The 23,030-nt window shown below is 50.3% G+C and overlaps 1 protein-coding gene across 1 annotated transcript in view; it reads right to left on the minus strand.

Annotated features, from left to right (window-relative positions):
* The window catches only part of LOC140359129 (titin-like), a 342,168-nt gene that overhangs the window by 34,053 nt on the left and 285,085 nt on the right, over positions 1 to 23,030 (minus strand). The window contains exons 133-144 of the mRNA XM_072443997.1: positions 10,660 to 22,941; positions 7,380 to 7,676; positions 6,552 to 7,142; positions 6,180 to 6,482; positions 5,808 to 6,104; positions 5,450 to 5,737; positions 4,951 to 5,256; positions 4,390 to 4,692; positions 1,971 to 2,276; positions 1,037 to 1,899; positions 465 to 953; positions 106 to 369 (exon numbers count right to left, since the gene is read on the minus strand). Coding sequence (XP_072300098.1) covers positions 106 to 369; positions 465 to 953; positions 1,037 to 1,899; positions 1,971 to 2,276; positions 4,390 to 4,692; positions 4,951 to 5,256; positions 5,450 to 5,737; positions 5,808 to 6,104; positions 6,180 to 6,482; positions 6,552 to 7,142; positions 7,380 to 7,676; positions 10,660 to 22,941 — 16,589 coding nt within the window. The remainder of the gene's footprint in view (positions 1 to 105; positions 370 to 464; positions 954 to 1,036; positions 1,900 to 1,970; positions 2,277 to 4,389; positions 4,693 to 4,950; positions 5,257 to 5,449; positions 5,738 to 5,807; positions 6,105 to 6,179; positions 6,483 to 6,551; positions 7,143 to 7,379; positions 7,677 to 10,659; positions 22,942 to 23,030) is intronic.

Below are 23,030 nucleotides of genomic sequence, written 5' to 3' on the forward strand. Positions count from 1 at the left end.
TGAGATTTACACCAGGTCTAAAGCAGGTTTACGATGAGCAGTTTGATATTTCATGTTTGTCTAATACTTATAATGATTCTAATCCAGGACTGAAGCTGGTCTCACCTTCTGCCACATGATGCTGTTGCTCTCCCTCTTCTCCACGTGGTACCCCTGGATGGGAGTGCCTCCGTCATACAGGGGCTTCTCCCACTGGATGGTCATGCCATCGTTGGTTACGTTGTAAACAAAGGGTTTTCCTGGAGGTCCAGGGGGTCTGAACTGGTGCTTAGCCACCACCGTTTGAGACAGGAGCGGCTCGCTGGCGCCGTAACGGTTCTCCACACACACTCTGAACTGGTACTGCACTCCTTTGACCAGGTTAGGCACCTGCACAGACCAAAGCATTGAGCATGCTTCCTTCTAAACTGAAAGTGTATTCATGCTATCTGACACCTCTTAAACTTCTACTGGTGCTTCTTTACCTTGAACTGTGTGTCAGTCACGCAGGAGCAGGCCATCTTCCACACATTTTTGGACGTGTCTCGCTTCTCCACAGTGTAGCAGGTAATGTCACCGCCTCCATCGTCATTGGGTTCTTCCCAGGAGATGGTGATGCTCTCGGCCCTGACCTCGTCTAGAATGATGGGTCCCACTGGCTTGGCAGGCGGCCCCAGGGTAACAATGTGCAGGTGGAAGGACTTTCTGTTGATCTTATTGTCCAGCGTGAGCGTGTACTTGCCCTCGTTGTCTTTGTGCACTGCTTTGATCATCAACGTGGCCTTGTTCTCTGTGGTCTTGAAACGGATTTGGTCGCTCTCCTTCAGTGGCAGGCTGTCCTTGAGCCAGCTGATGGACGGCCTGGGCTTGCCTTTGTAGGGCAGCTCTACGTGCACATTATACCCCAGGCGGACCTTCAGAAGGCTGCCGGGATACTCGGACATGTCTGCCTCAGGCGGGATGATGTAGTCCACCTGAGAGGAGAGAGCAGGGGAGTCAAAATACACTCTGTGCATTTGAAATTCATGCCAAAATGAAACATCATATGTAAGCTCACAACTTTGATGGTCTGGGACTCGATGAAGTCTCCCTGGCCCTTGTCGTTGCGGGCAGCCACTCTGAACTGCACCTCCGAATGCTCCTTTAGCTTCTTCACCTCAAACTCGCACTGGCGGCTGTTTCCTCCGGATGACCACTCCTCCTCACCCTTGCCACGCTTCTCGATCACGTAGTCTGAGATGATGCTGCCTCCGTCGTAGTCTGGTTTGACCCACTGCAGCGTCACAGAGGTCTTGGAGGAGTCCTTCATGGACAGGTCCTTCACTGGGCCCGGCGTTTCCGTGGCTTTCACTGGCTCTGCGGTGTCACAAGGGTCGCCTACGCCATTCTCGTTCTCAGCCAGGATTCTGAAGTAGAAGGAGGTCTTCTCGGAGAGATCTTCCATTGAGAAGGTGGTCTCCATGCACTTGCTGGTCACAGCGGAGAAGGTGCGTTTGCTGGAGTCACGCTTCTCCACGATGTAGTTTGTGATTTCAGCTCCTCCGTCAGACAGAGGTGGTTCCCAGCATAGTGTCACCTTTCCTCTCGTCACGTCCTTCACAACCAGGTTCTGGCACTGGGCCGGGCTGTCTTGGACTTTCACAGACAGCGTCAGGGTCTTGGCCTGTCCCACGCCGTTTTCAATCTTGACATGGTACTTGCCGGTGTCATTTCGGGTAACCTCGCGGAGCACCAGCGTGGAGGTGATGTCTGTGTGGTGGAACTCAAACCTTGGATCTTTGTCGATGCATGTTTCGCCTAAAGACCACGAGGCGGTGGGACTAGGGCGGCCCTTCATCGGCACGGACAGCTCGACATCTTTACCTGCCTTTACCACGTAGTGTGTACGCATGGCCACATCTGTGTCCACCTGAGCCTCCTCTGTGGACATTAGAGGGGTTAGTTACAAAACAAAAGGACAATAGGGAAAATATTCCAGCAGAAACTCTTACCCAGGATATCTTTAGCCAGCACGGGTTCGGTCAGCTCCAGCGGGTCTCCGCGCCCAGCGCAGTTCACCGCAGACACTCTGAAGTAGTAGTCTGTGTCGGGTTTGAGGTCGTGGACTGTGAACTCTGTGGTCTTTACTTGTCCTTTGGAAGTGACCATGGTCCATTCCTCCTCCTCGCCAACACGTTTCTCCACCATGTAGCTAATGACCTCGCTGCCTCCGTCCCACTCTGGTTTGGACCAGCTCAAGGTGATGGAGGTCTTCGTGGAGTCCACCACCTTCAGCTTCTCAGGCTCATAGGGTGGGTCTGGGGGGGCATGGGTCAGACACATCTGTTACTCCTGGACAGACTTCAGTGCTTTGCTAAGTTTATTACTGGGCCTGGATGTGACGAGTATCTATTCATCTAATCCTAAGCAAAAGGATCTGCTTCTGAAGCACGCTGAGACATGATCATTCTTCTTTCATTGCAATAGTAAAATCCTAAACTAATGTCCGTCTAGATCAGATCAAGATCAAATAAAATTAAAGCCGCAAGCGGCATCCAACGGCCCTCGCGGGCCGCCGGCCTTCCGGCTCTGCGCTTTCGACTTGATAAAGATGGCGCCCTTATTGTGTTGAATTAAAAAAGAACTTGACAGACGGCGACACATTGGACATGGCCAATCCAGTGGAAATGAACACAAGTGTCAGTCAAATGTGCTGCTCCGCCGCACAGAGACCGTAGCACTTAGAATCAAAATATGGATAACTTTTGATGCCGCGCTTGTGTAGATGATATTTCCCAAAGTAAAGCTTGATCGAGCTATTGCCCACGGAGGAGTTTGTTAAAGTGTGAAGCATAAATGTGAACATTTCAAGGATTTGGCGTTTTTCCCATTCGTGACATATATTTGCGGGTCCGCCACACAGAGACCGTAGCACTTAGAATCAAAATATGGATAAGTTTTGATGCCCCGCTTGTGTAGATTATATTCTCCAAATATGAACTTGATCGTTAAAGTGTGAAGCGTAAAAATGTGGTGATTTGAGCGATTTAGCGATTTTCCCATAAGGATAACATGGGATGTTTCTGTCATCGCTACGGTTACGCCGTACAAAATATGACTTTGGCTCTCATACTTTTATGATCAGGATGGCAAATTAGAATTTTGTTCAAAATATCATGTCATTTGGACAAACTCTATTGTTTATAGGCCACTCTGAAGGCCAAATAGTCAAAATTCTGGGAAACGTTTACGGCTCCGTCGCACAGAGACCGTAAAAGCTATCCTTAAAATTTGGATAACTTTAGATGCCCCACTTGTCTAGAGGACGTACACCGATTTTGAGGTTCGTGGGCAAAACGCACTAGGAGGAGTTCGCTAAAGTGTGAAACATAAAAATGTGGATATTTGAGAGATTTTGCGGTTTTCCCATAAGGATAACATGGGAGGTTTATCTCATCGCTACGACTACGCCGTAAAAATTAAGGCATTTGTCTGATTGGCTTTTTTGATCGGGACGGCAAAATAGAATTTTGGGTAAAGTTTAGAACATTTTGGTAAAACTATTTTTTGACCTTCAATGTTAATTTAAAGGTCACTCTGTAGGGGGCGCTATCGCGCCCATTTAAATTTTATCATCATAAACTGGTCCAAACTAGAAAGTTTAACAACTGATTCAAATTTGGTCCTAATCGGACTCGTTTTGATCAAATGGGAGCAATTTTTAGATCTGCAATATTCCAAAATAAGTTGTCCAACTTTGCGGCTGCGCCGCACACAGACCGTAAAAGGTATCTCAAAAATTTGGATAACTTTAGATGCCCCACTTGTCCAGAGGACGTACGCCGATTTTGAAGTCGGTGGGCAAAACGCCCTAGGAGGAGTTCGTCAAAGTTTGACGTGAACAAAATGGCTAACTCAGCTTGTTTTCATTTTCAAAGGAAGATGGCGGGCATAGGGTAAATCTGGGGGCGTGGCCACAATAATATTTTTTTTTTGTCCTCACGAGAGGAATGTGTGTCCCGAATTTCGTAGCTCTAAGACAAAGTTGACCTCGGGGCGTCTCCCATAGGCGCAATGTATTTTGACTTTTGTCGGTGGCGCTGTCGCGCCATTTTTTAACGAAAAAAAAAAAATGGCCCAGAAAAAACAAAATTTTTTGCCGATTCTGAATTTTGGGCAAAGTTTGGTGAGTTTTTGAGCATGTTCAGGGGGTCAAATTAGAGCTCAAAGCGATGAATTCACTCATTGTTGACTATTTCTGTCATAGCAGGAGTAAGTATGCATGATCCATGCCTTCGGCATGGGCTAGTTCACTGTACTTGCCAGGGGCGACGGGACAGTTGCAACGCTGCCTTTGGCAGCGTTGCAACTGTCCCTCCGCCCTGCTGGGGCTCGGGCCTAAATATAGTTGTAAAGCAGCTCAAAGCTTACCAACGGGGTCCGCTGCCTTGTAGTAGTCGGAGGCGTCGGAGAACGGGCCCTCTCCGGCGCGGTTGATGGCGCACACTCTGTATTGGTACTCGTTCCCTTCGGTCAGATGGTACACCGTCTGCTTGGGCTCTTTCACTGGGTCCTTGTAGACTTTAATCCAGCGCAGGCTCTTCTTGTCACGGCGTTCCAGGTAGTACCCGGTCACCGCGCTGCCGCCGTCCACGCCCGGTTTGTCCCACTCCACCACCTGAGTCGTTTTGGTGCTGGCAGTGACCTCAGGTGTATGCGGCTGTCCAGGAGTCACTGCGAGGGACGAGGACAACGGTTCGATTCAAAACAGTGGAACAAACTTGGCAAAAAATAAATTCAAATGTATTTTTGTATTGAACATTTTAGTACTTTTATTCCATAAACACAATGATTAAATACTCTCTCTTTATACCAGTGGAACTGAGAATTGGTTTTATCCTGGGAACTAACTTCAGTATTTCAATTCAAGAATTGATATGTTAAACACATTAAATAAAATAAGGTTAAAATAAAGAGTCATTCTTCTCTCACCAAAAGCGTTCTTGGCGACGACCGGCTCGCTCTCCAGCGCCTCGCCAACGCCGCACTTATTCACGCCCATCACTCTGAACACGTACTCGTTCCCCCTGACCAGTTTACTAACAGTGACGTGATTCTGCTCCAGGTGCTCGGACACAGTGGACCAAACCACACGACTGGTCTCACGGCGCTCCACGATGTAATGTGTGACTTTGTACCCGCCCTGGTCCCACTCGGGCACCGGCTCCCAGCAGAAGATGATTCTGTCGGCCGTGACCAGAGTGTAGTTGATGAGGCCGGCAGGAGGACCTGGTTTGTCTGAGAGGGAAGAGACGTCAAGAATAAAACATTTCAATCGAACATTCAAATCATCTGAAGGAGAGAAAACACTGTTTCTGACTCTGTCATATTCAAGTTTGAACTAGTTTAAAAAACATTTCTGAACGAAAGCTTTATCTTTCATTGGTATGAGCAACTGTTATGGATTTAACATGTCACAGTTCCTTCTTACCGAGGACCTCCATGCGGATGATGGCAGTGGCACTTCCCAGAACATTTCTGATCTTCACTTCGTAGGCTCCAGTGTCGGCGCGTGCGGCGTCTTTGACCAGAATGGCGCTGGAATCGGACATGTTCTCCACAGACACGGTGGAGGAGGTCACCAGGTCTTTGCCGTCCTTCATCCACTCAACAGAGGGGAGAGGTTTGGCGGTGAAACCCAGCTTGAGCTTCACAGAAGAACCGGCCTTGTACCGCACTACGTCCAAGTACTCTGGTGGCAGGTCGATGGCTGGGGTTCCTGTGGAAGGGTTTAGTGTTCGTCAAAGGAACTGTAACATATCATTATGTTCCAGGTAAATGACACTCACCACAGGCATCGACGCAGGTGACCGGCCCGGCGATCAGGCTCGGGTTACTGACAGAGCCTACAGCGTTCTTGGCGTACACGCGGAACTCGTAGGCCTCGTTCTGGTTCAGGCCAGACACAGAGAAGCCCATCTCGATGATGTTGGTGAAGTTGGCTTTGATCCATCGTCCACTTGGGGACTCACGGCGCTCCACGCTGTAGCCACTGATTTTACTTCCGCCGTCATATGGCGGGCGCTGCCAGGCCAGGGTCACTGAGTTCTTGGTCATTTCTGTCACATGCACATTGGCCGGTGGCTCTGAGGAGAGGACAGCAGCATAAGACACATATGTAATAACATGTCATATGTTCCTTTAACCCTGCCAACACTTACCGCAGGCGTCGATGGCCAGCACCTCCTCTGAGGTCTTGCTCAGTTTACCGATGCCAGCAGCATTCTCGGCTGCCACCTTGAACTCGTAGATCATGCCAGGCAGGATGTTGGTGACACGCCTCTGGTTGCCAATGATGGCAGTCTTATTGACCTTCTGCCACAGGATGCTGCTGCGCTCCTTCATCTGCAGATGGTACCCGAACACTGAGTTGCCACCATCAGTCACAGGCTCATTCCAGCACACGGTCAGGCTTTCTCTGGACACCAGTGAAAACCATGGAGTGGACGGAGGGCCAGGAAAGGCTGAAGAGAGAAGTGGTGGTCAGCAGTGATAGGACAATAACACTCACAGATCTAAGACATGTTACTCACTGTAGGGCAGCTTGATCATGACGGGTTTGCTGTCGATGTGGTCACTGACACCGTAGCGGTTCACAGCTTTGATTCGGAACTGGTACTCCTCTCCCTTGGTCAGCTTGGTGGCTTTGATGGCGCTGCGGGCGACGTTGGTGGTAACCTCGGTCCAGGCCGGGGTGCTGGTTTGTCTCTTTAGGACCATATAATGTGTGACCGGACTGCCACCGTCATACTCTGGAACTGCCCACTTCAGGCAAACTGTAGTCTCGCCCACTTCGCCCACCTCCACGGGGCCAATGGGCGGGCCGGGCTTGTCCATGACCACAAAGGTGAAGCTGATTTTGGTGGTGCCGCCAGCGTTGGATGCGGTGATCTCGTACTTGCCAGCATCGTTGGAGTTGGCCTCGGTGAGAGAGATGACCACGCTGTCGGGCGTCACCTCTGCGGTCAGCCTTTTGTTCGAAGCCTTGATTGCCACGTTGTTTCTGGACAGAGCCACTTTGGGCTGAGGGCGTCCGCTCAGAGGGATCTCAAAGGTCAGGTCAGAGCCAGCTTTAGTGTACACTGTGTTTTTAGGATAGTTCTTCAGGTCAAACTCTGGAGCCTCTGTGGAAACACAACAGGAAACAGCAGGGTAAGTCAAAGTCGCCATAGTTACTATGGAAAACAATATACTGCAGTCACAATAACATACAATCTTTAGAAATACTGCTTTAAGCCTGTAATGAACTAGAGTGACTTTACAGTCTTTAAAGACTTGAAAATAAATGCATGAAATATATAAATGTAAAACGTTGATATACTAAGTACGCCAGACTCAGGCCTCTATCTATCACTGTTTACCTTGGATTTCCTTGACCACCACAGGCACAATCATCTCTTTGGCTTCGCTGAGGCCTGCGTGATTCTCCGCTTTCACTCTGAAAAAGTACTCGGCTCCTTCGCGCAGGTTCTTGATGGTGTGGTTCATGGAACGCACCGTGGCACATTTCACCCACTTGTTCTGGCCCTTTTCCAGGGCGTCGATGAGGTACCCGCTCACGCGGCTGCCTCCGTCGTACTCGGGCCGGGTCCAGCCGATGGTCACGCTGTCTTTGGTCACGTTCACAACCCCCAGCTTCAGTGGAGCAGTGGGAACCTCTGAGATGGACCAAACAGTAGGAGTGAGCTCACACTAAAAACTAACAACAGTTCAAACTAGAAGAATTTAAGGCAAACCTTTGTATTAACTAGACTTATTCCTGCCTTAGAAAAGCATGAACAAAAACTTAATTCACAGGGAACAAATCGATTATTAAGAATGATTCAGGCTTAGTAACTACTTAACTACTTAGTAACTAAACCTGGGTAATCCCCCGTTAGTCCAGGAGTGTTCCATTGTAGACATCTGTTTTTAGAAGTTTACAGTTTTGTTTTTTGTTCCCCTGCAGTGAACAATGACCTGTTCTCCTGCTCAGAATCTTCTCCTCACTGTCTTCAAAAGACTGTTTTTTGTCTTTAAAATGAAGATGCACGGCGCTCTGTGGTCCTGAACTCCAGTGCCTTCTGTGCTGATAAAGCTGTTTGTGTTAATGTGGCGGGAGAAGCCCGGGTCATTCAGGTGCTCAGGGCTGGAAGTACAGCAGGATTACTGCAGGATTACAGCAGGATTACAGCAGGATTACAGCAGGATTACTGCAGGATTACAGCAGGATTACTGCAGGATTACTGCAGGATTACTGCAGGATTACTGCAGGATTACTGCAGGATTACTGCAGGATTACAGCAGGATTACTGCAGGATTACTGCAGGATTACTGCAGGATTACTGCAGGATTACAGCAGGATTACTGCAGGATTACAGCAGGATTACTGCAGGATTATAGCAGGATTATAGCAGGATTACAGCAGGATTACTGCAGGATTACTGCAGGATTATAGCAGGATTACTGCAGGATTACAGCAGGATTACAGCAGGATTACAGCAGGATTACAGCAGGATTACAGCAGGATTACTGCAGGATTACTGCAGGATTATAGCAGGATTACAGCAGGATTATAGCAGGATTACTGCAGGATTACTGCAGGATTACAGCAGGATTACTGCAGGATTATAGCAGGATTATAGCAGGATTACTGCAGGAATACAGCAGGATTACAGCAGGATTACAGCAGGATTACAGCAGGATTACTGCAGGATTATAGCAGGATTACAGCAGGATTACAGCAGGATTACTGCAGGATTACAGCAGGATTACTGCAGGATTACAGCAGGATTACTGCAGGATTACTGCAGGATTACAGCAGGATTACAGCAGGATTACAGCAGGATTACTGCAGGATTATAGCAGGATTACAGCAGGATTACTGCAGGATTACTACAGGATTACAGCAGGATTACAGCAGGATTACAGCAGGATTACAGCAGAATTACTGCAGGATTATAGCAGGATTACTGCAGGATTACAGCAGGATAACTGCAGGATTACTGCAGGATTACAGCAGGATTACAGCAGGATTACAGCAGGATTACAGCAGGATTACAGCAGGATTACTGCAGGATTACAGCAGGATTACTGCAGGATTACAGCAGGATTACTGCAGGATTATAGCAGGATTACAGCAGGATTACTGCAGGATTACTGCAGGATTATAGCAGGATTATAGCAGGATTACAGCAGGATTACAGCAGGATTACTGCAGGATTACTGCAGGATTATAGCAGGATTACAGCAGGATTACTGCAGGATTACAGCAGGATTATAGCAGGATTACAGCAGGATTACAGCAGGATTATAGCAGGATTACTGCAGGATTACTGCAGGATTACTGCAGGATTATAGCAGGATTATAGCAGGATTACTGCAGGATTACAGCAGGATTACAGCAGGATTACAGCAGGATTACTGCAGGATTATAGCAGGATTACAGCAGGATTACAGCAGGATTACTGCAGGATTACTGCAGGATTACAGCAGGATTACTGCAGGATTACAGCAGGATTACTGCAGGATTACTGCAGGATTACAGCAGGATTACAGCAGGATTACTGCAGGATTACTGCAGGATTATAGCAGGATTACAGCAGGATTACTGCAGGATTACTGCAGGATTACTGCAGGATTACAGCAGGATTACAGCAGGATTACAGCAGGATTACTGCAGGATTATAGCAGGATTACAGCAGGATTACAGCAGGATTACAGCAGGATTACTGCAGGATTACTGCAGGATTATAGCAGGATTACTGCAGGATTACAGCAGGATTACAGCAGGATTACAGCAGGATTACAGCAGGATTACTGCAGGATTACAGCAGGATTACAGCAGGATTATAGCAGGATTACAGCAGGATTACTGCAGGATTACTGCAGGATTACTGCAGGATTATAGCAGGATTACAGCAGGATTACAGCAGGATTACTGCTGTTAAGGTGCAAGAAGATCAGGTTCAAGCGAAACTGCAAACAGAGCTATAATCATGAGGTTCCATACGGTGGGCGGAGCTTACTCAGAGTTCTCAGATTGAATCCACAGACTGAGAATGACTCTTGAGTTGAAACATCTTGTTTTTCTAAAAACTGTCCAGATGACTTCAACTGAATCTTTTTCTACTACTTTACTTTTACTCTAACCCTAATTCATAACCATAAACTTAATTACATATTTACTATGCTGGAATGACATTTGATAAACTAAATGTTGCTCATGCTTTGTTAGGGTCATTTAAGGTGTAGGAGTGTAGCTATTATAAAGTGGTACCAAATGCAAAGGATTCTTTTGAACTGCCAGCTAGTTCATATCTGTGTACTTTCTATTCAAGCATAACTGCATAACGGGTGTGGCATGTTTTTGAATTGTTGGTTGAAACAAAGTTTTCTTAATTTTACTCTCAAACTCTTAATTTTCTGCAATGAAGTAGAAATATCTAAAACTTGGATGAGTTAATAGTATATTAAAGGTGCACTGTGTAACTTTTCTGATGGAAGGTCACTCTTGTCTCCATGTGGATAATATTGCTATGTCACAGAAAAATCCCCTGTAATTGACTAAATGCAATTTCAATATGTTTATTACCATGACGTGAAACATTAGAGTCTCAAAGCTGCTGATCAGTTTGTGCCCATAGCTTTTATTTCTCGTACCTGTGATCTTGGTGCCGGACTTGGCCTCCTGGGGCACTCCAATGCCGTGCTCGTTCTCTCCCATCACCCTGAAGTAGTAGATGGCGCCCTCCTGCAGGTCTTCCACGTGGTAGCTCAGCTCGTGGCAGTTGCTTGTGGCACAAACCCAGGCCTTTTTGCTGGCTTCTCTTTTCTCCACGTGATACACCTTCACCGCATCTCCTCCATCGTTCTCCGGTGCCTCCCACGTCAGCGTGGCAGAGTCACGAGTCACTTCAGACACCTTTACGTTCATGGGCGGTCCAGGCGAGTCCAGGACCTTGACCGACATTGGCAGCGTGGCCGTGCCGAGAGGAGACGTGATGGTGACACTGTACTCGCCAGAGTCATTCCTCGTGGCTTTGTCAATGGTGAGCTTTGTGTGTGACTCTGTGGAGTCGATGGTTCCTCTGACCTTAAGGTCCACTCCCTCTTTGACCCATTCCACTGAGGGGGCGGGGTTTCCATTGAATGGCACATTCAGTGTGAAAGCGGCACTGTGTTTGACCATCAGCACTTTCCTCATCTCAAGGTCCACGTCGAACGAGGGCTCGCACGTGCGGTCCATGGCAGCGGCCGGGTCAGAGTACGAGCTGCGGCCGCTCGGCCCGATCTTATTCACAGCTTTGACACAGAATTCGTATTCAGTATCGGTCTTCAGGCCACTGACAGTAAACTCCAGGCTCTTGGCGAGAGCAATTGCCTCTGTCCATCGCGCCAGCTCTTCGGGTGACTCCTCCTCTTCCTCCTCGTCTTCATATTCCTCCTCATCCTCCTCATCCTCCTCAGTCTTGGGTTTAGGGATGTACTCCCTGAACTCTACGCTATAGCCCAGGACAGCCGCTCCACCATCCTCAGTTGGGGGTTTCCATACGATGGAGATGGAGTCTTTAGTTGAGTTAATGATCTTAGGTTTGGTGGGTCGAGAGGGAATAACCAGAGGATCTGCTGCCCTAAAGACAGCAGAGTGCTCGCTGGCAGGGCTGAGCCCGGCGGCGTTCTCTGCGTACACTCTGAAGTCATATTCGCAGCCTTTCCTCAGTTTGGTGGCGACGGCGGTGCATTCGGTCACCAGGTCCCTGTTGACACGGACCCAGCGCATGCCGGTCTTCTCTCTGCGCTCAATCATGTACCCGATCACAGCGCTGCCTCCGTCCGCCACAGGTTTGCACCAGGTAAGTGTCATGGTGTCTCCGGTGATTTCAGTGACATCGATGCTCATGGGCGGGGTGGGGACGGTGAAGGGGTCAGTAATCTTGACAATGTCGCTTTCCAGAGGCTCTCCTCTGCCAAGTTTGCTCACAGCGATCACTCTGAAGACGTACTCCTCTCCCTTCAACAGTCCCTTTACTTTGTAGAAGGTCTTAGCAATGTCTCCTTTAATCAAGGTCCAGGCCAAGCGGCTTGTCTCTCTTCTCTCTACAATGTAGTGAGTGATGTCTTCTCCTCCAGCCTCCTGCGGGGGGCCCCAGGACAGAGTGCAGGCCTCGGCTGTAAGTCCAGTGATATGAAGAGGTCCGGCGCAGGGGCCGGGTTTGTCCATGATTACGCAGTTGATGGGCATGGTGACAACACCGACGATGTTCTTCAGTGTCAGGACGTACTGTCCGGAGTCCCGTCTGATACAATCCTTCACCACAATGGCGGTGCTTGTTTCTGTGGAAACTATCTGGATCCTGGCTCTCAGCTCAATCTCTTTTCCGTCTTTAGTCCAGGAAACAACAGGTTCAGGGCGGCCAGCCAGGTCAGCGCTGATTCTCAGAGTCTCTCCAGCTTTCACCTTCACTGTCTCCCTGTATTTCACGTCCATCATAATGCGTGGCAGTTCCACGTCATCCATGACTGTGATGGGCCCAGTGTTGTATGAGGGATGGCTGAAGAGTCCAGCTGCATTCTTGGCAATGACTCTGAAGTCGTACTGGCTGTTCTCTGTGAGCCCTGTGGCATCGTAGTGCGTCTCCGGCACATTGGTGAAATTACAACGGGTCCAGCGTCCTTCGGGCAGATCTCTGCGCTCAATGACGTAGCCTGATACTTTGGCACCACCGTCATACTCGGGTTTGTCCCAGGACAGAGACACGGAGGACCTGGTCACGGCCATAACCACGGGCATTCCAGGTGGGTCACATGGGTCTCTAGCTGCAACAGCCTCACAGGTTTTGCTGCACTTACCAATGCCGGCGATGTTCTCTGCATAAACACGGTATTCATACATCATGCCTTCGTCGACACCGCTCACTTTGTACTCTGTGTCTTTGATCATTCCGCGGTTCATCTTTGTCCAGAGTATGCTTGTGCGCTCCTTCCTCTCCAGATGGTAGCCCAGCACGGGGCTGCCGCCGTCAGTTACCGGCTCGTTCCACGTCACTATCATGAATGACTTAGTAGCCAGCTTCACGATGGGAGTGGAGGGAGGTCCAGGCAGTTTGAAGTTGTACTGAGCTGTGATTCCTGGTGAGTCCAAGTAAGTGCTCTTTCCATATCTGTTCACGGCATAAATGCGAAACTGGTACTCTGCTCCGTGAGTAAGGCGTCCGGCTTTAAATGCCGTTCTGGCCACGTTGCCAGCAACAATCTGCCACTCCTGAGAGTTGGTGTCTCTCTTTTCAATAATGTAGTGGCTGATTGAGCAACCACCGTCATACTCGGGCGGAGACCAGGACAGACTGATACTGTCAGAGGTGACAGCGTCCACTTTGACGGTTTTAGGAGGTCCAGGTTTGTCCAAGACGACCACAGTGATGTCACTGGAGACAGTTCCTCCCGTGTTGGCCAGAGTGATCTCGTATTTACCTACATTCTCCCGGCTGGCCTCTTTGATCATGATCTTTGAGGAAACGGCTGTGTTCAGGATGGTCACAGAGGAGGACTGTTTCAGAGGGAGGCCATCTTTCTTCCATGAGACGACAGGTTTTGGTCTGCCTCTGACTGGCACCTCAATTGTTAGGTCATCTTTGGCTTTGACGCTGTATGCTGTAAACAACAGGTTCAGAGACGGTTCAATGGGCACGTCCTTTGCAATGACCGGCAGCCCCAGGTCTTTGGGCTCGCTCTTGCCTTTCTCATTGATGGCCAAGACTCTGAACAGATACGCTTCATTGGGCGTCAGGTTGGCTATCTTGGCCTCTAGGACTTTGACAGTGCAAGCTGTGCCCCACTTGTCACCACTTTTTGGCTTGAATTCTACGTTATAGCACATAACTTTGCTGCCCCCATCGTGGGTCGGTTTCTCCCAGGCCAAAGATACGCTGGTCTTGGTCTGATCCACGAGGGTGACTTTGTTCGGGGGCATAGGCACTTCTGAAATCTTGATCTCTTTGGTCTCAACGCTCTGGCCCTGTCCGTACTCATTTACGGCACACACTCTGAAGTAGAAGGTTCCTCCTTCAGGCAGCTCCTCGATCTTGAAGGAGTTGGCCGTGCAGTTGCTGGTGACAGTAGTGTAGGCTTTACGCACAGATTCTCTCTTTTCCACAATATAGTTTGTTATCTTGGAGCCCCCGTCAGTCAAAGGAGTGTCCCAGGCCAGAGTAACAGAGTCCTTCTTTAGCTCCTTCACAGCAAACTTCTGTGGAGCGCTTGGAGTGTCCAGGATTCTCACGGCAACAACAGCAGACTTTGATCCGCTGCTGTTCTCGAGCGTGAGGGAATACTTTCCACTGTCAAACCTGTTCACGCTATCAATGACCAACATGGTGTAGGAGCTGGTGGTGTCAATGGCGGCGCGGTCCGTGAGAAGGCCATCGACCTTCTCCCATTTCGCTGCTGGCTCCGGGCGTCCTCTGATTGCCACAAACAGACGCAGAGTTCCACCTGCGCGCACAGACACCACCTTCCTCAACTCGGCGTCTAGCTCCACCTCTGGGGCTTCGGCACGGGATGAGGTGACTACGGTGCCGCTGACATTAGCAGCTTCGCCCACGCCCTCCGAGTTTATGGCACACACTCTGAACTGGTACTCTCCTCCTTCTTTTAGATCTGTGATGGTCAGTTTTGTGGCTTGGATTCCAGTCGGAGGAGTACACATGGACCATTCTTTCTCCGCAACTGGTTCGACTGCGGGTGCCACCTCTGCCTCCTCAGTTTCCTCGGGCAAAGGCGTGTACTCCCTCATTTCCACTATGTAGCCCTTAACATAGGCACCTCCATCAAAGTCGGGTTTTCCCCAGGACAGGGAAACTGATGTCTTGGAGTAGTCTATGACTTTAGGATGGTGCGGTGGTCTAGGTGGGGTGAGGGCGTTGCATGCTCTGCAGAGAAGAGAGAGCTCGCTCAGGTCTCCCATTCCCGCCTCGTTTTCAGCAGTGACGCGGTATTCATAAAAGTGGTTGGTCATCAAACCGGTCACCCTGAAGCTGGTCTCCAGAAGCTTCTCTCTGTTACATTTAGTCCACCTAATGCTGTCTTTGTCACGCTTCTCCAGATGGTAGCCCTGGATCTCAGCACCACCTGTTTGCTCTGGGGCAGACCAAGAAAGGAGCATGGAGTCCTTTGTGATTTCAGTAGCCTCAGGAGTACCTGGAGCACTTGGGGGTTTGTACGGGTTACGGGCAATTATTGGTTCGCTTTCCAGGAAGTCACCAATGCCGTATTTGTTCACGCCTCTCACTCTGAAGATGTATTCCTCAGACGGGAGTAGGTTCTTGACCTTGAAGAAGAGTCCATCAATTTTGGGTGAAACCACCGTCCAGGAGAGTCGACTGGTCTCCCTCTTCTCCAGGATGTAGTGCGTGATAGAAGCGCCTCCGTCCAGAGCAGGCTGAGCCCAGGCGAGTGTGCAGCGGTCGGACATCACGCCTGTCACCTTCATGGGCCCAGCAGGGGCCCCTGGTTTGTCCAGCACTTTAACAATGACGGGGAAGTTCTTTACGCCTCCAAGATTTTTCAGCACAAGATCATAGTTTCCGCTGTCAAGTTTGGTCACATCTTTAATGGTCATGGAGGCGCGCTTCACAGCGAGTTTTACTTCGATACGCAGCGCTTTGGCCATTTCTTTGCCCTCTTTGTGCCAGCTGATTTCCGGGAAAGGTTTGCCGTGAACATCAGCATCGAGCACCAGGTTTTCGCCTGCGTTCACCACAATAATGTCCTTGTATTTGGGGTCCATGGAGGCACGTGGAGGCTCAATTTCATCTGTGGCGGTAATAGGTCCAGAGCTGTCAGAAGGCTCACTGAAAACTCCGGCTGCATTTCTGGCGATCACTCTGAACTCGTACTGCTCTGCCTCGGTCAAACCAGTTACGGTGTACTCTGTGTCTGCAATGTTGGTGAAGTTAGCCCTGACCCAGTGGCCATCAGGAGATGACAGGTCCTTCCTCTCCACAATGTATCCGGTCACTTTACTGCCGCCGTCATACTGTGGTTTGGTCCACTGGATTTTGATCACGTTTTTGGAGATGGTTATGGCTTCAGGAGCGCCAGGAGGATCACAAGGATCACGAGCGACAAAGGACTCAGACACTTTGCTGCAGCGTCCAATTCCAACAATGTTCTCAGCATATACTCTGAACTCGTACCCAATTCCTTCCTCCAGATTACAGATCTTGAACTGTGTGTCGGCAATGAGCATCTTGTTCAGTTTGTTCCACATAATGCTGCTTCGCTCTTTACTCTCAAGGTGGTAGCCAATCACAGTGCTTCCTCCGTCAATCACTGGCTCGTTCCACTCCACAATCATCATTTCTTTTGTGGCAGATTGAATGTGTGGTGTTCCAGGTGGCCCTGGTAATTTGAACGGGTACTGCACCACGATAGATTTGGAGTCTAGAGATGCTCCCTTTCCGTACCTGTTCTCTGCGATGATTCTGAACTGGTACTCGGCACCAGTCTTGAGTTTGGTGACTTTGAAGGCTGTTCTTGCGAGCTGTGTGGTGACTGACTGCCATGTCTGTGTTGTTGTGTCGCGTTTCTCCACAATGTAGTTTTTGACCTGGCACCCTCCCGTGTACTCTGGCGCTTCCCAGGCCAGATGCACAAATGTGTTGCTCACTTCCACCACTTTCAGAGGACCTTTGGGTGGGCCCGGTTTATCCAGGATGATAACAGACACCTCTTCCGTGGCTGAGCCCTCAGAATTAGTGGCGGTGATGGAGTATTTTCCCAGGTCATCTTTGCAGGCTTCTGTGATGGAGATGGAGGTGGTGCTCGCTGTGCTGGCCACGTTGACTCTGGAGGTGACTTTCAGTGTTTGTCCATCTTTGGTCCATGCGACTCTGGGTTTGGGGCGTCCGATCACTGGGAATTCCAGCTTCAGGTCTTTTCCGGCAAGAACGGTGTAACTGTTGAATTGCAGTTTGATGCTGGGCTCCATCGTCATGTCTGCTGCGATCACGGGAGCAGCTAAGGCTTTGGGCTCGCTCTTGCCTTTATCGTTGTATGCGATTATTCTGAACATGTATTCTGTTCCGGAGGTTAGGCCTTTCACGGTGCCCTCGCAGGTCTTCACATTTGATGCCACGCCCCACTTATCTGTTCCTTTGGGCAGCATCTCGATAAGGTAACCTCCAATTCGGCTTCCTCCATCGTGTTCCGGTTTCTCCCAGGCCAGAGACGCACTCACTTTAGTCACATCTGTCAGATAGATTTTTCCCACTGGCAGCGGCACTTCAGAGGCTTTAGAGGCGGTCTTTGTTTCCACTGGTTGTCCCATTCCAAACTCATTCTCTGCGGACACTCTGAAGTAGTACATGGCGCCCTCGATTAGATTCTCCACTTTGAACGTGGTCTTTGTGCATTTTGTGGAGACATTGGCGTAGGCCTTTCTGGTAGATTCACGTTTATCAACGACGTAGTTTTTTATTTTGGAGCCACCATCAACGAGAGGCGCGTCCCACACCAGAGTCACAGAGTTGGTTTTAACTTCTTTGACAACAAGTTTGAGAGGAGAAGAAGGAGTGTCCAGCACTTTGACAGACACCACCTCAGACACAGTGCCGCTGCTGTTTGTGAGACTCAGCGTGTACTTCCCGGAGTCGTTTCTGTCGCTAGAGTCGATGGAAAGCTGCGTGAATGTCAGTGCCTTCTCCACAACAGCCTTCTCCGGCAGCTCACCTTCATCTTTGCTCCACTTTATCTCAGGCATCGGACGGCCCTTGAATGGAACGTGGATTCTGACAGAGGCGCCAGCCTTAACCACAATGCCCTTCCTGAGCTCAGAGTCCAGGTGGATCTGCGGTGGCTCCACGCGTTCTTCAGTCTTTGCAGTGCCAGAGAGGACAGCTGGTTCGCCCACGCCCAGTTTGTTCAGAGCACTGACCTGGATCTTGTACTCCATGCCCTCCGCTAGCTTTGTGATCTCATATTTGTTGAGCCTGAGGCCGGTGGCAGGAGTGACCATGATCCACTCCTCCTCCTCGGCTTTGCACACCTCCACAATATAGCCCTGAATGGGACTTCCGCCGTCAGATGCCGGTTTTCCCCAGGCCAGCGAGATGGAGGTCTTGGTGGAGTCAGTGGCGTTGATGTAGCTGGGAGCGCTGGGTTTGAACTTGGGGTCACAAGCTCTGTAGTAGGAGCTGGGAAGACTGGGCTCTCCGGTTCCCACAACATTCTCCGCAGAGACTCTGAACTCATACTCATGGCTGTTGGTCAGACCGGTCACTCTGAAGGAGAGATCTGTCACCTTCTGTCTGTTACATCTGGTCCATTTGATACCGGCTCTGTCCTTCTTCTCAATGACGTATCCTATAATCTCACTGCCTCCGTCAGATTCGGGGGAGGTCCACGAGAGAGTCATTCCATCGTGAGCAATGTGAGAGATGTCCTCAATGTGGGGTGGTCCTGGAGTCATGAATGGCGTCCTCATGAGAACATTTTCAGACTCCAGAGGCTCGCTGGTGCCATACTTGTTTACAGCCATCACGCGGAACGTGTACTCATTACCTTCCAGCAGTTTGGTCACTTTGTAGCAGGTGCTGGTACAGCTGGTGCAAACAATGGTCCAGGCCAGGCGGCTCGTCTCTCTGCGCTCGATGATGTAGTGACTGACGGCACTGCCGCCGTCGTGGAGTGGCGTACGCCAGGCGAGTGTGCACCTGTCCTCAGCCACTCCGGTCACATGCAAAGGACCCCCGCAGACGCTGGGTTTGTCCAGAACCACCACTTTGAAGGGAATGGTTTCGTTGCCGGCCTCGTTGGTGAGTTGTAACACATACAGCCCACCATCAATGCGCACGCAGTCTTTAATGACAATCATTGCTCGCTTCTCAGAGTTTTTTATCTCAAGTCTCAGCGTGTTTTCAATTTGTTTCTCGTCCTTGAACCACTGTATTGTTGGAAGGGGTTTTCCACGCACGTCGGCGTCGAGTTGGAATGTTTCTCCCGCGTTTATGACAATTGTTTTAGTGAACTCAGGGTCGATGGAGTATGTAGGCGCCTCCACCGTGTCGCTGGCAGTAATGGGGCCACTGTTGTAGGATGGTTTGCTAACGGTGCCTACGGCATTCTTGGCGATGACTCTGAAGTCGTACTGAGCATTCTCAGTGAGTCCGGTAATGGTAAACTGTGTCTCGATGACATTGGTGAAGTTGGCTCTGACCCAACGTCCCTCGGGCAGGTCACGTCTCTCCACAGTGTAGCCAGTGATTTTGCTGCCGCCATCATACTCAGGTTTGGTCCACTGAATCACAATAGTGTCTTTGGTGACGTGGACGAGCTCAGGGTCACCGGGCGGGTCACAAGGGTCACGTGCCGCGCAGCCCTCAGACACTTTGCTGCAGCGACCGATGCCAACAATGTTCTCGGCATAGACGCGGTACTCGTACTCCACGCTCTCCTCCAGAGGGTAGCTCTTGAACATGGTCTCATGGATTAGTGTCTTGTTGATCTTCACCCACAAGATGCTGTTCCTCTCCTTCCTCTCCAGGTGGTAACCCAAGATTGAGCTGCCTCCATCGTAGACTGGCTCATGCCACTCCACCAACTGATGGTCACGGGAAAGAGAAGCGATGAAGGGAGTGCCCGGAGGACCTGGCTCTCTATATGGGTACTGGGCCACCACAGTTGGGGAGTCTAAGCCATGGCTCTTTCCATATTTGTTCTGAGCGATGATTCTGAACTGGTACTCAGCCCCTGTCTTGAGTCGGGTTACTTTAATGGATGTCCTGGCGTAGTTGATGTTGACATTCTCCCAGACGTTGGTGGTGGTGTCTCTCTTTTGAACAACATAATTTGAGATCTGGCAGCCACCATTGTGTTTGGGCGGGTTCCAGGAGATGCTGACGCTCTGAGTTGTGATCTCATCAAACTTCACGGGGCCCGATGGAGGGCCCGGTCTGTCCAGGACAATGATCTCGACTGACGTTTCCTTCTTTCCAGCAGTATTCGTGGCGCTGACAGTGTACATTCCACCATCATCTCCTGTCGCCTCTTTGATGCTGAGTGTGGTCGTGCCAGGTGCGTTAATGATATTCACTCGTGTGGTGAACTTCAGCGGTGCTCCGTCTTTGCTCCAGCTCACAACGGGCCTGGGGCGGCCAATCACCGGGATGACGACATTCAGGTCCTTCCCAACATGAACGCTGTAGTTGCTGAAGGCTGGACGCACGTCTGGCTCAATGACCAGGTCTTTGGTCATGACATGGCCGGAGAGTACACGCGGGTCACTCTTTCCCTTGTCGTTCATAGCGGTGACTCTGAACAGGTACTCTTCTCCCGGGTTCAGGTTGGACACTGTAGCCTCCATTGTCTTAAAAGTATTGACGCCGTTCCACTTCTGTTGCCCCTTCAGTTGCACCTCTAGCAGATACTGCAGCACTCTGCTGCCACCATCGTACTCAGGCTTCTCCCAGGCCAGTGAGATGCTGGTCTTGGTCTGATCTGTCACAATCAGATTCTTAGGGCACTGCGGCACCTCAGAGACCTTTAGTGGGTCCAAGATGATAGCGGGAAGACCGACACCATGAGCGTTCTCAGCCAAGACTCTGAAGTAGTAGCTGCAGCCCTCCTGCAGAGACTCCACCTTCCAAGACAGAGCATGGCAGTTTGTGACCACAGCAGCATAGGTCTTACGGGTGCTCTCTCTCTTTTCCACAATGTAGTTTTTAATTTTAGCGCCACCATCAAGAAGAGGAGGTTCCCAGGCCAGAGTGACCGACTGGTTTGTGATCTCTTGGACCTTGAGGGTCACTGGGGCGCTTGGCGTGTCCAGGACTCGCACCACAATGTAGGCAGACTTTATTCCGCTGGTGTTCTCAATGGTAATGCAGTATTTGCCACTGTCGTTGCGGCTCATGTTGTCGATTACCAGAGAAGAGTAGCTACTTGTGACCTCAACTTGCGCCGTCTCCTTCAGCGGTGCTTCATCTTTGTCCCACTTAACGGTAGGAGTAGGGCGGCCTTTGATTGGGATAAAGAGTCTGAGAGAACCGCCAGCTTTGATCGAAACAATGTTGCGAAGTTCGGGGTCAATGTCAAGGTCGGGCTCCTCGAGTTTGTCCAGAGCTACAATGACCCCAGAGACATCTGCGGCTTCGCCCACGCCCACTTTGTTCAGGGCGCAGACTCGGAACTTGTAGGCCTGGTTCTCTTTCAGGCTTGTGACCTCATATTTGGTGCGTTTAATGCCGGCGGGTGGGGTGCACATAACCCACTCCTCGGCAGGCGCCTCTGGGGTGGCACCCTCCTCTGCTGGGTCCTCGGCCACAGGTTCTACTGGATCTGTGGTTGTGCAACACTCCACGATATAAGCCTGAATCTCACAGCCACCGTCGAATGCAGGTTTGCCCCAGGACAAAGACACAGTGGACTTGGAGGTGTCCAGGACTCTTGGGTTGTGTGGAGGGCCTGGTGGGAACACAGGGTCCACGGCTCTGAAGAAGACGGTGGGGGAACTGGCCTCTCCAACGCCAATGGCATTTTCAGCAGCAACTCTGAACTCATAAATGTGGCTCTCCAAAAGCCCAGTCACTCTGAAGTTGAGTTCAGTGACAGTAGATCTGTTGCAGCGAGTCCACCTCACGCCCTCTTTGTCGTGTTTCTCAATGATGTAGCCTGTGATGGGGCTACCTCCGTCCTCAGAGGGAGCCTCCCATGTGAGGATCATAGAGTCCTTCTTGATGTCTGATACCTCCAGGCCTTTGGGTGCTCCCGGTGGAATGTATGGATCTTTGATAAAGACTGGAGCAGACTCAAGAGGCACGCCGACTCCAAACTGATTCACAGCTCTGATCCTGAAGATGTACTCATCTCCCTCCAGCAGTTTGGTTACTTTCAGACAGGTGTTCTCCACCTTGGGATCAATCACGGTCCATACAAGGCGGCTGGTCTCACGTCTCTCCACAATATAGTGGGAGATCTTTGAGCCGCCGTCCTGAACTGGGGCCTTCCAAGAGATACAGCAGCGGTCATTCAAGATTCCAGTCACATTTACAGGTCCTTGTGGTTCCCCAGGTTTATCCAAGACCACCACATTCACCTTCACCTCCTTCTCCCCACCGGGATTCCTGAGCAGTAGCGTGTACTCCCCTCCGTCGGACAGTTTAGCTTCTTTCACAGATATAAGTGCCTTTGTGGGCATATTCTTAATCTCCCTGTGAATGGTGTTGCCGAGCTCTTGCTCTCCCATCATCCAGTGAATAGAAGGCAGGGGTTTCCCGTGCACATCCGCGTCAATCTTGAAATTGTCTCCGGCATTGACGATGAGCATCTGCGTGTACTGTGGGTCAATGCTGAGGCGCGGTGGTTCTATTTCGTCTTTGGCGGTGATGGGGCCGGTGCTGTAGGAAGGCAGACTGAAAACTCCGGCCGCATTGCGTGCAATCACTCTAAACTCGTACTGGTTATCGGGGACGAGTCCGGTGGCGACGTACTCTGTCTCAATGACGTTTGTGAAGTTGGCCTTGAGCCAGCGGCCTTCAGGCAGCTCCTTCTTCTCCACGATGTAACCCGTGACTTTGGCTCCACCGTCGTACTCGGGTTTGGTCCAGACAATTGTCACAGAGTCCTTAGTGATCTTTGTTGCCTCAGGAGTACCTGGAGGATCACACGGGTCCCTCGCTATGGTGCCCTGGGACACTTTGCTGACTTTGCCAATACCGACGATGTTCTCTGCATAGACACGGTACTCATACTCCATGCCAGGCTCCAGTCCGGTGGTTTTAAAGGTCTGCTCTACGATCAGAGACTTATTCAGCTTCACCCACATGATACTGTTCCTCTCTTTGCGCTCCAGGTGGAAGCCCAGGATGGAAGTGCCTCCATCGTTCACCGGCTCGTTCCAAATCACCACCATGGTGTCTTTGGTGCAAGCCTCGATGGAAGGAGTACCTACAGAGACAGATATATCATTAGTGTTAATATTAGTGGTGAACCAGATATTTTCTATATAGTATTTCTCACACTAAACTTATTTGGGT

The sequence above is a fragment of the Eucyclogobius newberryi genome, unplaced genomic scaffold (genome assembly GCF_026437365.1).
Source record: "Eucyclogobius newberryi isolate DKJ021-1_F unplaced genomic scaffold, fEucNew1.0.hap1 SCAF_14, whole genome shotgun sequence".
In the NCBI taxonomy this organism is placed as follows: Eukaryota; Metazoa; Chordata; class Actinopteri; order Gobiiformes; family Gobiidae; genus Eucyclogobius; species Eucyclogobius newberryi.